This window comes from Oenanthe melanoleuca, chromosome Z (assembly GCF_029582105.1).
Source record: "Oenanthe melanoleuca isolate GR-GAL-2019-014 chromosome Z, OMel1.0, whole genome shotgun sequence".
NCBI lineage: Eukaryota > Metazoa > Chordata > Aves > Passeriformes > Muscicapidae > Oenanthe > Oenanthe melanoleuca.
This window is the reverse complement of record NC_079362.1, coordinates 49,343,575-49,362,160: the sequence shown is the minus strand read 5'-3', so window position 1 is coordinate 49,362,160 and position 18,586 is coordinate 49,343,575. Positions and strand designations below refer to the sequence as shown.

At 38.8% G+C, this 18,586-nt stretch overlaps 1 protein-coding gene across 2 annotated transcripts in view; it reads left to right on the top strand.

The window, feature by feature from the left end:
- Window positions 1-17,101: 17,101 nt before the first annotated feature.
- The window catches only part of RIC1 (RIC1 homolog, RAB6A GEF complex partner 1), a 45,884-nt gene continuing 44,399 nt past the window's right edge, over window positions 17,102-18,586 (top strand). For both annotated transcript variants that reach the window (XM_056513218.1, XM_056513217.1), the window contains exon 1: window positions 17,102-17,619. In XM_056513218.1, the coding sequence (XP_056369193.1) occupies window positions 17,479-17,619 (141 nt within the window). In that variant the 5' untranslated portion in view covers window positions 17,102-17,478. The remainder of the gene's footprint in view (window positions 17,620-18,586) is intronic.

Sequence of the window (18,586 nt, the reverse complement as noted above, 5' to 3'; positions counted from 1 at the left end):
TTGCTTTGAAAGACCAGTGGCTCTGGAAAGCTGTCTTTTCTACTAAGATAGATGTAACAAGATTGAAGAAAGGTGTTCCCACGGAAGCTACCTCTGTCATGATCTTGCTCTTAGAAGAGTTCCACTGAATAAAGCTTTTTCATAGCACTTGCTCTGAATTTAGATGGGAACTACTTCTCCAGTGCCACTTTGCAGTTATCTATTGCACAAAAGTGGACCAACAGTGCTGCTATGAGACCAGAACATCAGCATTCATCTTCTCTTGTTTCATCAGGACAGGTGATTTTAAAAAGCAGGACTGCCATTGATTTTACTTGCGAAAGAGAAAAACTAATCTCTCTCTGACATCATCTGTAATTTAATATCTATGTATTGCACCTTTAATTGCCCATTTGTAGTCACTGGATTCAGCTGAGACAAATCCACACTAGGCTTGCTATGTCCTATGTCCTATGTCCTTGCTGACACGGCAAATCAGGCAGATGTCAGAGAATCAGAGGCAGCTTCCTGAAGCATTGGTTAGCTTAAAATGGAATAGCAGCTTGGGAACAGCACTGGCTTGCACCATTTAGCAATATTTAAGGGTCAGTGCCTAATGTCAAGCAATTTCTCTCTGTTCCACATTTGTACTCAGCTGGGAACTATGAGCCCTTGCCCTTCTGTCAGCCATGGTGAAATCTAACCCACTGTGTTCCTGGAAATAGTTAATTTTGCCTTTTTATAATGATTTTTTTTTCTCGTGAAAATGAAATGGAAGTAATTAAAATTGAATTTATGTGGATGAACATAAATAGTACACAGCAGTCTTTGCAATTAGACTGTGGTGATTATCATTGTTCCTTATGGAAGTCATCCTGTCATTATCTTATACTGGTGAGTAAATGCTGCCTTGGTGTGGGCAGCAAAGAATAAGCGTGGGTAGCATTTCCTGCCCATTTTACAGGCATAGCAAATGCTACCATGGTTTCCCTCTTACTGGATTGCACACTCAAAGGTTTCACCTGGCATCCCTAGGCAGAGGCAGTTTCACCACTCCTATGCTATATCCATTCCATTTCATTATAAATGGAACAACAGCACTGTTTACTGCAATTACTGTAAGAATACCTAGAAATGCATTTTGTCTCACAAGTTTTTATTTTCACCAGCTCTTGCTGGATGCTTAGGAAGCTGACTGTCTGATCTGAGTATGTGAAAGTTAGCTTGTCAGCAGCTTGGTCAGTCTACATATGTCTGTTGAATTTATGCAAGACTTGTCTTTTACTGTAAACCATTGAACATATGATACGTGTGTGATAATTATGTGTTTCTGTTCTTTCTGCTTCACCTACTGTTTTACATGCTGTTACCTCCAAATAGCTGAAGTGAGTTTTCATATACAGATAAACTGCCTGCAAAATGTTTGAAGGATTTGTGTTCTGTTTGTTTGGGGTGTTCTCTTTGTGCTTTGCTGTCGTTGTTGTTTTTTGTTGTTGTTTTGTTTATCTGGTTTTTTTTTCTTTTTTTTTTTTTTTTTAATTGGCTTGTTGGGGGGTTTATTTGTTTGGTGGTGGTGTTGTCTTTTTGTTTTGTTTTTTTATAGTTTTGAACTTAACAGTTAGTCAAGAGCTGATATTGTTAGACCATAAAACTATTAGGTGTTTTTAGAGTTTGACTTTAAAACTTGTATTGGCAGAGAGGATACCTTGCATAAGATTATTCTGTTACCCTTTCTAATATGTACTGCCTCTATTCATCTCCATGTGCTTGTCTCAACATGCATGTCATAAGCAATAGCATCTAAGTGTACCTAAAAAAAGTACGAATTCAACGGAAGTTGGTGGAATGATTGTGTGAAAACATGCAAAGAATCTAATCAGTGTTTTATAGTCATCTAAAACATAGTTCACTGAACTTTAATGATGACCATTTTTCATAAGCAAGCAGAGAAAAAGCTTGTTTTCAGTATTTAATTTTTCTGGTATGGCTAAGGAAAACCTACTTTTCCAATTTGCTGACCTGCTTCACTATGTATGAGTGAGGTACTTGCCATTTTAGCACAGGAGTGACTGGAAAATTGGGTGATTAGTCTTTCTGTTCATTCCTCACCTCTGCTATCTACCAGAGATTTTAAGGGTTTACAGTAGGTTTATTTTAGCTTTTCTACAACCGCAAATTTTTCAGTAGCTGTGAGCTGCAGCTTGCTCTGTGATTAATAGCACAGAGCAGAATATGATTAGCTGCTTGTACTAAGTTGGTTTTCATACTGGTAGCTGCCTGAACCCATAACATTTTCTTGATTCTCATTACCACAGACATGTCTGAAAGCAACAGTTAATATCAAGAAGGTTTCCCTAACATCTTGGGAAAAAGACAAGTAGAAGAGATATTTCTAATAGCCAGATGAAATGCCTTGCAAGATTTAAATCTTCAAATACTAGAAAATACTAGAAAACGACCTGCTGATTCTGCCTATGGGAGAAACTGCAAATACCTTTTAGAATTCTGGGTGTCAAGAAACCCCTATTCTCTCTTAAGAAATACTGCAGTCATCTTTTCTTACAGAATTTCTTCTTACATCTGACAGAACCATACTGTTTGCCACCAAAACTGGTATCTACCTACTCCACAAAATAATTACAGAGAAAGAGTTTACAAACCACCCCTACACAGGAAAGGGTCACTGCTATAGGAATAAGTCTAACTTCAAGCTTGTCTTTTCTTTCTGTGGGCAGGGGGATCAACTAAGCAACCTCAGAAGTCCCTTCCAACCCAAAATGACCTTTGACTGTAAACATGTTGCTCAAATTAACTTCCATATCCTTTGTAATTATCTGGCTCTGCTTTTTGCTCTGATGTACATATGGCCTGAAAGTACAGCTCCAGATCAATGACTACAATCTGGTTCAACAAGATATCCTGGTTTTCCTCACCACATGGTCAAGCATGCTACGTAATACTTTTTTATAGCCAGTACTCAAAATCAATATGCAGCCAGATGGTAAAACGTAGCTAAAAAGGTGAGTGCAATGTGCAAATATTGTTAAAAGCTTAAAGAACTGCAGAGTTTACTTGTGGCTTTATTTTCACAGTGTTTTTTCAGCAGCTAATATTTGTTTACTCACAAGTACATTCCTTAATGGGGTTTTCCAAGTGAGAAGTGAAACGTCTTTCACACGAACTCTGTGCTAGAAACTATTTTACATAAAGAATGATGCAGTAGAAATTTGTAGAATGGGTTTAAGCTCATTCCTTACATGTGTTTTTCAAGCAGTAGGGCGAGATGATTACCTGAGTCTCAGCTAGTGAAGGTGGGGCTTTCACTGGTGAGGTGGGGCATCTATCTAGTCAGAAATTTGGGGTTCTAATCACAACATTAGCAACTAATCACAAAATCAGGAAGAGGATTTCTGTGGTACTTGACAATAGTATTTGTTAATGAAATCAACTTTTTTCCAGGTGATATGATGAACATACTCTTTACATAAATAAAATAGATAATTTTCAGTCTTAACTATGCAAACCTGGCAAAACAGAGGCTAGGTACCAGTGAAGTGATATATACACTTGAGAAAGTCGCTGAGAAAGGAGAAACTATTGCTGAGAATAAGGAACAGGAGAAGGTCAACAATTCTTTTTTGAGAGGGACACAAAATGTTTGTGAAAATAATAAAGTCAGATGAAGAACTGTGAGCTCAAAGAACTTCCTAGTTCATATAAGAAGGTATAACTGCTGAGCCATGTTTCTGTACATCCTCAAAATATTGCAGTCCACAGATCTGCCTCAGACTGGTAAGAAAACTGACAGAGTAAGACAGCTGAAAATTTATTGAGCAGAAGCAACATATTTAGACCTCCATGCAAAGTCTTTGATCTTTTTTCTACATTTGCCATGCATGTACTTTACACTCCTAAAGAGTTATGAAGTAAAATGTAACTGACAGAGGGTAGACCTTTCTGAGATACTGGGGAAGACGTCGGAGGTTAGAGCCTGCTTCTAGACTAGCTAAATGCTCAAAACCAGGTGCAGAATCTAATTCATCAAACGTAAGAGATGAAGAATCTGGTGAATTCCCATCTGTGAAGCTTATTTAAATGAAATTTCACAGAGATGGATGAAGATTAGTATGTGTTGTGACTCAGAATGGTTTCTATTGTCCCATACATTCTTCTTTTAACCTAAGTTTAACAGTTTAACTTCAGAAGAGACTACTCACACCATTGTTTTAATTGCCACTATGTTAGTGTATGAGGGACTGTTTGGGTCCTTTATAATAAATTCCAAACTTCATTTCTACAAAGTTGTTCAGTTTTCCAAAATGGCTAAGCAAGGGATGTGTCCACAGTCATTGGTATAGGAGAACATTAATGTCTACTTAATTATTATTTTGCTAACTTTAACCTAAACAATATTGTCTCAATAAATAGTGCACTATACTAATACTTATAGCTATGTATACTGTGTAGCAAGTAATTCTGATTAAGATCTTTTAGTTTAATCATTATCATCAATTTGAAGAAATAATTTATTTACATAATTATATTTGGTCTGCCATTTTCAATCATTCAGGACAAAGTCACATAAAAGCTATGTAATCCTTTAGTCATAAAGGAATAAGTATAAAGTATAAAATATATGTAAAGAAATACGGATAATATAAAGTAATAAATTGTTGACCAGGTCTGGGGGTAGGATTGGATCCAGCACAGAAAGACTCCACTCTGAGAAGGAGTTTAGAAAGCATGCATATCCTTTCTGCATATCCTTTCTGCACTGAAAGGAACAGTCTCCTTGATCAACTTTGTGCAAAGGTTCCATTCTGCTCATGACAGGTACTCTGTCAGTAACAGCAGCACAACTGCATATATGACTTAGCTGCAGTTCTGGGCTACACTTATAAGATGCTCCTTGATATGCTATTTCAAAGTATAATCATAACAGATAATTAAACTTCCTGTTTACAAGCCTGCATAGTTTTTCCTTTTAGTCATTATCCTTTGTATAGTACTTGAGTACTCCTTGGAGTTTGCCTGCCTGTCCAAGTGAAGATAGGATTGCTGTTAAGTGAAATATCTCACATAGGTTATTGGAGAAATAGTCCATCAGAATGGAAAGGAATTGTTTAGAAGACAATACTGGCAGGGATACAAAGGTATAAAGTGGCTCTATGCTAAATGCACTGTAGTGATTAGACTTTGAGAGTTTTAGAGAAGAGAGGGTCAGAAGAAGCTTTTCAATGAAAGAAGTAGATTAAAACATCTACAGCTAGAGCTCAGTAAGTTTATGAAAGGAATTTTATGGCCTGAGTCTTGTGCCATTGGGGTCCTGGACGTGGCAATAAAGACACCTTCAATTCTGTGCTTCTGTTTTAAAGATCACAGAAACCCTCTTTAACACAACCTGAAGTCTATACCTGTGAAGACACCAGCCCTCCTGAATCTGAAACTTTTGAGACACTGTTTCTTCATGAAAAGAGAGGAGGTTCTTCCTCTGGCTCTTCGTAAGCTAGCACAACATGATTAGGTTTTGCTTGTTATCCTCCAAAACCTGATACCTGTAGATCTCAGTGCTGCAAACTGCATTTTGATATATTTACAGATGCACACTGATGTACAGCAGACTATACTACAGCAAATATCCTTGAAAACAGAGAATGTTCTGACTGCTTTCATAAAGTGACTGCCCAAAGAACAGGACATACACTCCACTATCACAGTACTATATTTATTTGAACTTTGGAAAACAGTTGCAGGTAAAAGTAGCAGGAAAATAGCTGACTATGTTTCTGAAAAAGAGAGAGTAACTGCATTGAGAACTCCAATGGCTGCTTTCAGAAGGAACAAGGTGGTCTATTTTGGCCCTGTATTCTATCCTCGGTGTGGGTTCTCCTAAGAAGACTTGAGAAAAGGACTACTTTTTTGTACTGAATCTTGCTATTTGTCATCTGATCTATTTCACAAGAAGTAAGAACTTCCTTAAAAGGGGATTTAATTAGCGGACTTTGGTTTTTTTTTAAATTGAAGCATCAACACAGTATCTCCTATCAGAGAATCTAAAAATGTTTTCCAAGTATATTTTACTGATGGAGACGGTAAATATGTACCTTAATAAAAACAGACTGAATGACATCAAAGAAATAAAAATCACATCTCTGAATTTTCATTACAATCCTCATGTAACTAGTTTTACTATCCTTGCAAGCTAAACTGACAGTAACTGCAAGACCAGGGCTGCCCCATGAGAGGCTATGGGCCAGGAAAAGAGGGCAACCTCAGCACCACATCCTCCCCAGCAGGGCTTAATACCAAGGTTAAGCAGGATGAGGGTTGGTGACACATCTCTAAACAACCCCTTCTCAGTCAAAGTGATTGAGTTAAGTTCAATACCCACCAGGAGACCTGGTTGGGCACAGCCAGCCAGGCTGGACACAGGACAACCTACACCATGTACCAGCGGCCCAGTCAGGAAAAGCAGCAAGTCAGGATGACAGGGGACAATGCTGGGCACAGACCCATCTACAGCTCAGCTCAGGCAAGGTGCCTGCGCATGAACTTAAAAGGGGGTTCATGGGCCCAAAGGATGCATCACTGGGGCCACCAGTGAGGCTGGCCAGGGTAGCCAAAGCCCTCTGTTAGATACAGCCACCCAACAATGAGGAGTCCATTGCCTTCTATAACACATCCTGTGTTCAATACTCCTAGTTTTAATAGCAATCATTTTTGTACTAGAGTAGGATGTCCCCTATAAGCCTACTTTCAGAGCAGCCACTTCTGGAGTAACTATGTTATTTCTGCTTTAACTGCAGTATTTAACCACTGTCCTGCATATGGCTATTTTAAAATATTAAATGGTTTGGAGTTTCTTTTGCAATAAAGAAAGACAGATGCTCATATATATTTAATCTAAATGTCTGTTAATGAAAGTTGAGTCAATTAATTTCCAGTTGTTCTTCATTGCACAGCAGCACTATTTTTTTCCTTGTGAAATTCAGAACAGTTTGAGTTCTCGGCAGAGATTTGGAAGACTCTGATCAGAAATATAGCTGACATGACCCTTGCACCCACTCAAGACTTTGTTTTTCTGAAAGTCTTAATCAAGGAAAAAACCCTTTCCCAGCTTCTCTTACAGCTAAGTTCTGCTGAATGACCACAATGCTGCTGACAGATCTTATCTCAAATTAGGAGGATTGGTTACATACTTTATCTACCTATTATCTTTTTTTTTCAAAATAAACTTGGTTATATCTAAGGAAGTGTCATCTGACATCTGCTTCTGACAGATACATAGTGTGACTTTGCAATTTTCCTGCTTCTCACAAGTCAGCAGACCAAAAGAGTGGTAGGGCTGATAACGCAATTGCAAGTGCTAGAGATGTTTTTTGCAGAAGTTCTGCCTTTACTGAATAATCACACTCAGGCAAGGTCTTCAAATTAAAAGACAGTGTTATACAAGGTATCACAGAGTACAGAGCCAAGTGATTTTCAGTTAAATAAATCATCAGCACAATTACCACAGACAGACCTATTACCAACCAGAGTAATGGAGAACTATAAAAAGTATCTCATAATAAGATCTCACTAGCTAAAGGAAAAAACCAACAAAACCAAACCGCAAAATGCAAGAGCAAAGCAAGTACTATTAAAAGAAGAAAATTATGATAATAACTATGATACTTTCCTGCATCATTTCCACCACCCCAAGAGGGAATATATTGCTAAAATTCTGAAACAAGTTTGACTAAAGCAGCCTGAGAATGTGAAAAGAAAATAGTTAAATAGCTAAAAAAGCCAACTGTATTGATATGCAGTTATTTAACTGCTGTGCTGGCATACTGTGTGTCTCAAACAGCTACAGGATTCTAATGGGGGTATTTAATCAGGAATTTGATAGTTAAATTAGTAAAGGTTTTCAGTCCTATTTGCTGTCTGGTTCTTCTCTTCTCCTGCTGCCCTCCTCTGCATATTTCGTATTTCAAATTTCTCTTGAATAGCATGTGCCAATAGCCACAGGGGAAAAAAAAATAGAAACTACATCATATTTGTTAACATTTTTACTTTCATAACTAATACTGAATCAGAGTACTATTGTCAGGCTGATGTTTCAAATAATCCCTTTCTTGCCAGTAAGTTTCTAAAGACTTTATTTTACTAATACAGAGATCTAAATATTTTATGCTATTTGACTAAGATGCTATTTCAAGTCAGAATTTATAAATACAGCCAGACAAGCTGTCTGATGCCCAGGCACTGTGCTTTGTACATGGATGTTGGGGGCATATGAGGGCTGTTTCTACATGCCATGAGAAATACAGCTCAAGTTGCTTCTCATAGGAAACACCAAGGGAAAACAACAATATCACTGAGAAATCCAGCCATCTTTCTCCTTCTTAAAAAAAAAAAAAAATTGCCTTTTTTTTTTTCTTTTTAAGAATATCTGCTGTGCACTAGCAGCACGGTGTTTTGCAATGTTTCTCCTCATCTCTTCCTTATCGGCCTCCTATGCAAAGAGAAAGCATGCACACAGGTGGCCTGATCCTGTTCCTCCTCTCTGGCTGATCAACAGCAACATATATGCAGGCTCTCACTCACATATGTTAAAAGTATGTTCACATTTGCAGTCCTTTTCATGCAATGTACAATAATTTTTCACATTCTTTTTGATGGATTTAACCCTTGGTCAGATCCTACCCAGCAGTCCTGAGGCCTTTAATCAGTTCTTGTTGCCCTTGCTGACATTAAAGGGTCAGCCCACTATGTTCATGTGACAAGACCACTCTGAACTTACTGACAAAATACTGTTCTTATTACCATCAGTAAAGTAATATTGAGCTGGCATCTGTTAGGGCAAAACAGTGACCAAAAAGTTTTAAAAAGCTGATACTGTAGTAGTAGCTCAGGAGTGTATGCTTCACTGATTTTTAACTTGTCAATAAGAACCTCTTCTCAGTACAGTATGTCACAGTACAAACTACAAAGTACCTAGCTAAACAGTTTAACCTATTTACATACTACTGAAGTCAATGTGAGTTGCTAAGGCACTTAAAGCACGTGCTTGCTAAATGAGTCTTCTGACTAAACATCCTCCTGTGCCTGCATCTGACTTCTGTAAGACATACATTTCCTGTCACAGAGATAATTTCAATATATTCATGGTTGATCAGAATTTTTCACTGATCTACATAAGTAAAGCAGAAAAATAACCCTAATATGAAAGTACAGTATTCTCAATAAAATATGATAGATACTCTTAATGAGAATGTAAGCCAGTTACTCCAAGACCTGTGCTCCCCACGATTACTTAAGAACAACTGAAGCTATGTTTCATCATATGATGCCTAAAGAGATGAGTAATGGAAAGTTTTCTGCATGTCCTTACTATAACTAAGTCATAAAGCAGTATCCAAGCTGAAAAACTGGCATCCAATGATAAATTACCAAAACAAGTAAGCTTTGTATTTTGTTCTGCCAGTGTTTCAACCAGTTTGAATATTTTTGTGGGTATGGTCTACAAAAGCTGAAATCCTCCTCTTTTTCTTATTAACTGGAAATGAGAGCTTTAATTACAATTACGAAAATATCTATTTAACTCTGTCAAGGAACTGCTGCAAAGTTGGCATGATTCAGTGACTGAAAAAATGTGACTATTGCAGTACAGCCTAAAAGCAGAAGCTCATACAGCACTTCTCCTTTTTACTTTGCTGTTCTGATGCTGATTTAAATCTCCTGAAGAACAAGCTCTACAGCTCCACACAGTGTTGATTTACCAACATCAAACCTCTGAACAGGCTACAGAACACCTTCAGATTTTTCTAAATGTGGGTAAAGTCAACAAACTTTCTATAATTTTTCAAGTGCATTCTTATTTAATAGTTTAATTTTTCATTTAGGTGATTTAATATTTGCCAGGTCTATCTAGGAATATAACTGACAGTATTCACTGCTTTTTTGTTTGTCTATTTTCAGCTATGTAGCTGATGCTACATCATTTGCTACTTCAGATCTCCAGTTTCTGCTGAAGTACAAGCTTCTGCTAGATAAAAACGTCAAATCTGTCTCTTTAGAAATAATTTACATACTTAAGTGTGTTGATGCACATATTCTTAATAAGATTTTAGCAACAAAGACTTTGATGACATCTCCAAGACCACAAATATGTCCCTGCACAGTCTCAGACTAGAAGACAGAACTCTTGGCTCGTAACTGTCCTCATTGTTCTAAGCCTCATAACTGGAAAACATACTTTGCCTAATGTGCAGGGCAGAGTCAGGAATGAGAACAATTTACTAATAAATGCAGTAATTAAAAGGCTCTATTTCATGTGATCATATTTTTGCACTGAAAGAGTTACCATTTAATCAATGATAATTTGGAACAAGCAATCAATTTTCATGTAATTCACCAAGAGAAAAATTATTTCCAAGTTCTCTGCTGCAACTGGAAGGTACTTTAAGCCATAATACATAGATTATTAACAAATAGGTAAAAAAAGAAAAAAAATTGAAATTAATTTCTTTTACATTGGACTTTTATGGGAAAATATGGCTTCTATGGCTCAAAATATGATGCCTTCCCAGACACTGACGATTTCCATCTACTAGCAGCTGTATTTTAGGACAGTTTTATTTCAGTTCTATTACAACTTGGCTGAAAGTGATACAAGTTGATTTTTTTATTTTTTTTGTGTGTAATCATTGTTCACAAAGAACCAAAAGCTGAATTCATCACCTTTTTCTTTCAGACACAGCCAGGTCAGTACAAGAGAAATAAGCTTCAAGGGGAAAGAGAGAGGGTAATTAGAATTCCTGTTGATCAGGACTCTGTATGGTTGCAACACAAACCAGTAAGAAACCAGGCTCTTTAAAGAAGCATGTAACTTGTGTGCCATTTCATGAATCACTTACAGCACTCTTGTGTATGCTTCCAAGCAGCTTGGGAATAAAATTCCAAAGTTCAGATGATGCTCTGATAGGAAAATATTTTAAAAAAACCAGCTCAACCACTAAAAATACATAACCAAGACAGAGTGCATCTACTACAGCTCTCTCTACTCACCATGAAAAAAGACTGCAGAGGGCACTGCTAAACACTGTCTGCATCTTAACATACTTTTAGATGTTATTTAATACACATCTCAATCCAAATAAGTGCATACAATGAGGAGACACAGAAGACAAGATAAGGTTAATATCCACTAAGAAAATAGAAGAAAATCACAGTGTTTTCTTTCTTCCTTTTACCTGTTCCTTATATCTGCTCAAGAAGAAATCTGTGGATGTGTTATACATCCTGTCACCCTGCCTCTTGGATACAGACTGTGCTCCATGCTGCAGAGGATGTTCGACAGACTGCCAGATCAGACTCCTGCCTCCAGCATCTGTTGTCCTTTACTACTCACCTTCAGACTGAAAACATTTAAATTCATCAGCACAGCTGAGGCATGATCTATTTCAGGTAACACTGTATTATACATGTGCTATGGATAACATGTGTGGCTATAATATGTATAGCAATATAATTCAAGTGCATTTCCTTTGAAATTCATATTATACAATAAAGCAGATGTTCACAAGATTTCAGAAACACCTAGTATAACCAGTAATTTAAATGTATAATATACAAGTCTAGGCCATCCTATCTACCAAAGCTTCCATATGCAATAGCTCCTCTCCCTCCAGCTCTTTAATCTGCTACTCCCATATCCGTCTAATACACTCTAATCCTACTGTGTAGCCTGTTTTTCATGCAGATGGTGTTACATGGTAAAAACATGTAAAAAATCACCCAAAAAAAGTTTCATCAATTTCTTTCCACACACAGCAGCTTACATTGTTCTTTGGTCAGTTTATTTACAGTGAATATAAAATGTCTTTCCAGCACTTGTTCATACAGAAAATTATGTTAGTAAATGCACACCAGAGTCAGTTAGTTCCTTCTACAATCCTTCTTCCTCTTGGAAAGTCATATATAGTTTATAGACTGACTCTTTATAGAGCAGCAGTGACCCAATGCAATTAAATGATTTGCTGTTCATTATGTGGATACTTTGCATAGGAGGCAGCACTGGCTGTTTCAGCATCTAAAATAATTAATTTCTTTTCTAAAGCTGATCTGTGATTTTGGATGTTTTGTCTTTCTAGTATCAAATATCAAAGGAACGCAGTTCTCTAGACATATTCAGAAACCACAATGGCTTTTGGCAAAGTAATTGTGTGCACAAAGCAAATACTTCAGTGGTAAGCTACACATGAAACTAAGAGCATATTCACCAGTCACTGAAACCCAGATAATGAAGTCTGAAAGAACAGACTGTATTTCTAGGGATATTTTTAGTGATGTAGAAGATTTTTTCGTAACACCCTCCTCCACTGAAATTACAGCTGTGTTGAAAACCAAATTGAAGTCCTCAGGCTGTATAATCTGAAGAACACAGATTTTCTGCAAATGTTATGCTAGCTATGTCAAATCTGACAGACCCTGGTTTTGGCATTCCAAAACTTTGAAATACTTTTCTCTGTTTTAATCTGGCTTTATATTTTGGTATGGCTGTTAATGAATGGAATGAGCTCTGTCATGATTTCCCTTTCTATTTTCTCAGAGATAATTAAACAAAAGAAAGTATTTTGGGCCCAAATTTATTTGATTTCTAACCTAACTGAATCACAACTTCAACTTTTTTCACTCTAGAATTCACTAGTAAAATTGCAAATTTTAGCTTTGGGTTCTTGAATGCTTGGTGAAAGCCACTTTTCAATACTACATACATTTAAGAAATTTAGAATACAATTTTTCTCAGTTGTTTGGCTTACCCACTGGGAAAAAAACTCAAAACAAAACATTGCAACACAACGTTGAATTGAGGGTGGAAACTGGGTTCTAAAACTACTGGTTTATACTGGTTCATGGTCACACAAATAGTTCAGTCAAAAACTGAAATGGTACCATGTGATATGTGTGAAATACACCATGAAATGGATGGCGGCATATAACATATAGTCAGAGAATTATCTGAAACCAAGTATTATTAATTGCATTAATTTATCAACTATCAAAGGGCAAATAATATTGCCAAATAAATTTTTGACCATTTGTGAGTGACTGATTACTAGAAAAATCAGGTAGAATTTATATAATTAATTTTATTACTTGCACTTTCTTAACTCAAAATTAGAGCTGTACTCTAATTTTACTGTATTTAAATGTAGCTGGGTACAATAAACAACTTTGAAAACTGTCATAAAGCAAATTTAAACATTAAGAACTATACTGTACTCTGCTCCAGAATTGTTTTTGTCCCAGTACTTCAGGCCATCTACTGTACCTAAGCACAAATTGCTGTATTGAGTAGTAACAATGTAATAAACTGTTCTTCCCCGTCTTCCCAACAGCCTCTTCACAGGAATGCTCCTTCCAGCTCTCTTGGCTGAATTCAGAAGTTGCCTGAAATAATCAATGGTTTCCCCCTTTGCCAACTAGAGGCAACTAGTCAGTACTAGCCTTAGCATCTAATTGACTGTTCAGTTTTCTTCCTTTCACTTTTAAAATATGCAAGATTTTCTTGTGGTATTACAAGAAATCACTTCCCTTTTAATGGGTTAATTTTGAAGTGTTTGGAGTCTTTTAAAATTTCTGATATTATTATTTTGATACTTCTTTGGGTTTCATTAATCATTAACAATCATTATAATTCACCCTCTGAGAATACCTCTGTGGATGGTCTGTGGGAAAATTATTTGAATATTTGTCCTACTTTGTCCTGTTTATCTGGAACTATTCTCAATGTAAATGTCGATTTAGTGGATCATTGGATGACTAACAACATGAGCAGTTTAAATAACAGACTAGTCTATGGAAATCCTCACACTTCATCAGCAGAAAACTGCAAGGTTTAAGACTCATTTGTGCCACAAAGTGAAGGTGACTTAATGAAGACATTTTAATGTACTTAACACAGATGCTACTCACTGTCACACACTTTCCATGTTTTATTTGACACAATGCCTGCATGTGTAAGTAGCATAGCAAAAACTTTATGACACAGACTCTCGTCATGCTTTACTAACAATCTTTCTGTGAATTTTCTTCTTTTATTTTGAGCTATATTGCTAGTAGTGACAATAGTGGGGGGAGGAGTAATTAATCTTTTTAAACTTAACATGCAGGAACTGACACTGTCACTGCTCACACAAGGGCTGCAGACACCTTAGGTGAGAGTTAGCTGCACAATCTGAAGAACAACTCAGGGCAACATCTGCATATCAACACCACGAATCTTAACAGACAAAACTACACAGAACAACTAACCTTGTCCCACATTTTCATTCCAGATCTGCTTTGCCACCAGCAGTGTCTCCTCCTTCCTTTCACTAGCCTGCTAATATCCAACCTTATATACCTAGGCTTATGCCATTCAATGTTTCCACAGCTCCACATAAGCTCTTCTTTTCCAGGACAAACAATCTCAGGAGTGCAGTTTTCCAAAACAACATGACTGTCACTGAATAGTCATCTGCAATCATGACGTTTGTTCAATTTGGTGAAGTTGATGATAACTGACAAATGGACCCTTATGTATAAAGAGCTTTCACAGTTCTGCTGAGCTTTGTTATCATTGTGTTGCCACTATCTCCTGTAATTGTGCCCTGGTAGCCACTAACAGAGCTGTGCAAGAATCTCTCTGAACCGGGTCTACCACACACATTTAATTTCTACACAACTTTTGCACCCTAGAGTATTATGAGTTGCATTCCCACACCACAACACTCAGAAACACTTTTCTAGACAAGTACAAACAGCCCATTATTAGAAAAAGTCTATCACTACTGATTTACCATTCTAGGCATTTAGATTTGTCCTTGATTCAGCCTACAAAAATGTACCAAAACCATTACATACTTTGCATCACCTCTGTATTATCTCTGTGAGGATTTTGGCTGTTGCACTTTCAACAACATACTGCCATCGTCATTATCTCTAATTTCAAATATGTGCCTCATTCTCTCCACAGAGAAAAGAACAATAGCAGCAATCCAAAAATTGCAAAAACTTGTCTCTACTTTTTGCACCATGCACAGTTACCAAAAAATCCTACCATGTAGTTGTTACTAAAAGCAGTAGCTGATTCCTTCATTAATGCTGGTCTCAGCACACAACCTCGCATTGGTCCACACGCATGCACAGCATGATCTGGAAGTATGTTTGCTTCTTACACAAATAATGCTAGGATGCTGCAGCATTAACTAAGGAAACTATAAACAAATATGAAAAAAAATGCAGGTCTCTTACTAACAGGTTTAATGGAACTTCTTTAACAAATTTCTTCTTACTTTCAAGTAAAATGAGCTTGGCTAAATGTAATTAATTCAGAAGAAGGATGATTCTATAGTTTTAACTACTCTTCAGCATGCATTTTGTACCATTTATTTCATAATCTGAGGAATAGGAGAGTCAGCAAAATGAGATGATGCCACACTTCTAACAAAATTTCCATTTCCTAATTTAGAAGACTAGCAGTCAAAAACACGGATCAAAAAGGATTCAGAGAAGACTAAAGCAAGAACAGTGTTTGTAGCATAAAGCACTGTTTGGCATATATTTGAGAGGGGTGAATTTGATTTAAAGGCATTTCCAACTTGCTCAGTTAAAGGCTTGAGGTATTAAACATCTGGATATTTTGTTCTTACAATTTTTTTTACAGGTTATGTTATGGTTTTCTTAGAATTCTAATATATGTGTCCTCTTAACTCACTTCTCTTTTTGTGCTTGTGTCCAGATGAAAATATTTCAGCTGGAAGATGGTATTCATATGGTAACAAAAATTCATATGGTAACATAACCAGAAAACTGCTGGGAAAAAGGCCTTAGGTGTGCAGATAATCTAGAACACTGGGCAATTTGTATGCAGTGAGACCTGTTACCAGACAGCTCAGTCCAGATGAACTCCTCTAACATGCAGTGCGAGGGACTGGTTCATAAACTCTACTGATTATTTCCACAAGTAGCTATTTCTTTCCAAGAGGCACTGCCCTTGCAATGACTTGTGGCTCTCTTCTATTTCCTTCTGTTTTATAGTTACAGAAAAAGACTAACAAGCCTCATTCGCCACCTCTAAAGTCACAGCTTCTATTTTCCATCCTTCACACCATGCACTCCTGCTCTCCCCAGCAGGAGAGAGAAGTGTGTTTTATTCTCAGTATGTGAATAAAAGCATTTGGACAATGATGAAAACATGATTAACAGGTAAAAATAACCTTGGATCCTCGATCCAACTCATCAGCCGGGAGAAATGTTTGTGGCAGCACCTGTCAGAAACCTGATGCCAAACCCAAGATGCAGCACCCACCGGGTGAGCAGCTGTGCCCTGTGCTCACGTCGTCCCTAAAACCACCTCAGTGGCAATGTTCACACCGAAGACTCACAAGGCTTTCTCACATGGATTTCATCACAGAACCACAGAACAGCCAGGGTCAGAAGGAACTTGAAAGGTCATCTAGTTCCAAGCCCACCGCCATGGGCAGGCTTCCTACCTTCCACTAAGCCAGGCTGCTCAGAGCCCCATCCAACCTGGCCTTGAACACTTCCAGGGATGGGTCATCCACAACTTCTCGGGGCAACCTGTGCCAGGGCCTCATCGCCCTCACAGCAAATGACTTCCTCCTCAGATCACCTCTAAACCCATTCTCATTGATTCCACTCCTCCTTATCCTGCCACCTCCGCTCTGGTTCTCTGTTCTCCCCGATCCTCCTCCCTCCCTTTGGACTCCACACGCTCCCTCAGCCCCGACCCCAGACGCGCCTTTTCCGCCCGGAGCAGTGACGCGTTGTTACATGACGTCATTTCCGTTCGCTTGGGGCCCGCCGCCACCACCCCTCGGGGCCTCGGACACCGGAGCGAGGGGACGGGGCGGAGGGAGAGGGAGGAGGAGGAAGAGGAGGAGGAGGAGGAGAAGAAGAAGAAGAAGGAAGAGGAGCGCAAAGAAGAGGAAGAGAACACGGAGAGGGAGGATCCGAAGAGGAGGAGGAGCGGAAGAAGGAGGAGGAGGAAGAGGAGCGGAAGCGGAAGGGGGAGGAGATGGCGGCGGGGGCCTCAGCGGCGGCGACGACACCGATCCGGAGCGCGGGCGGGCGAAACACCCGCGGGAGGGCGGAGCCGCTGCTGCCGCCGCCGCAGCGCCCCGGCGCCCACTCGGAGCAGTGACCGCCCGGCCGCGTCCCCCTCGCCGCTGCCTCCCGCAGGCCGCCCGGCCCTTGCCCAGCCCGCATCCGCCTCCGCCCCGGCGGCTGCGGCGCTCCCTCGTCCCCGCACCGGCGGCGACGGCCCCAGCGCCGGGGAGGCCTCAGCCCCCCGTTCTCAGTGGTGCTGAGCCCAGGGGTCCCATCGGTGTGCCGGTGATTATGCCTGGTCGGCCGCGGACGCTGTATCTCTCCTTCCGCTGATGTCCCGCTGTCCCCCCGCCTAGGCTAGAGCAGGCTGAGCGCCAGCTCCTGTGGGAATCTTCAGCCATGTATTTCCTCAGCGGCTGGCCCAAGAGACTCTTGTGTCCTCTGGAGTCCCCGGAGCAACCGCTTCACATCCAGACGGATCCCCAGAGAGCTTTCTTCGCAGTTTTGTTCCCATCTCAGCTAAGCATCTGGTACTGCAGAGTGAGTATTCATCGTTTTTTAAGCTGTCGGACCCTGCTCTCCCAGCTGAAAAGACCTGTCGTCTACTAATTTATTTTCTTCTTTCAGAAACGGTTGTGAAATGTGATGCTGGCTTTACAGGATATTCCAGTATTTGTGAAACTGAATGGTTATCCGCAATGTTTAGTGATAGCAATAAAGTCTTACGAAAATATGCAACATCAATCGGCTTGCAGTTAACACCAGTTTTTCCTAAAAAATGAGACTTCCAAGCAACTTCTTTTTTGAGACTGTACGTTCTGATTGTACTTAACATAAGGAGTATTTGTAGCAGTGTGGGGTTTTTTGCATATATGCTTCGCGTCTTAAACCTTTGCATTTTCTGTGTTTCATATAAAAGAATATATGAATATAGGAGATATGAAACACTGTGAAAGACAGAACAAATGCTATCACTACGTGGCATGTTATAACATAGAAGTTTGCAAACTTTTCTTTTTATGGAAAGTTTAAAGTTTTTGTGGCTCTAACAGAAGACTTGGCTCAAACACAGAAGTTATGGCTTTTGCATGGAAGGTGCTGGTCTAGCTATATCTAGTTTGAAATTGTGAATAATTGACATTAAGTGCCTTGCTTTTAATTCACATTGTATTAGTGTGGTAGCAAAAATGCTGTTTGTCAGTTTGATTTGATGCAGTCAGTTAAAACTGTGATACTGTCTTTAAATTTTGGTGCTGGATCCTTTTAAGTACTGCCTAGATTAGACCCTAAATCTGTCTATAAATATCTCTAGATCCAGGTGGTTTATGGAGTTCATCTCAGATTACCAGGGAAAACCAGCAATCTAGTTTTAGAAAGTTGATCCTGAAAGATGTCAAATGACAGTCATAGCCTTAAAATCTTGTTTTAAGTTATGCAGGTATTTAATCACGTTCTTTTTTATTGTGTTTAGTAAAGCCGTTCACTAGTTCCTGGGGTGCTGATGCTA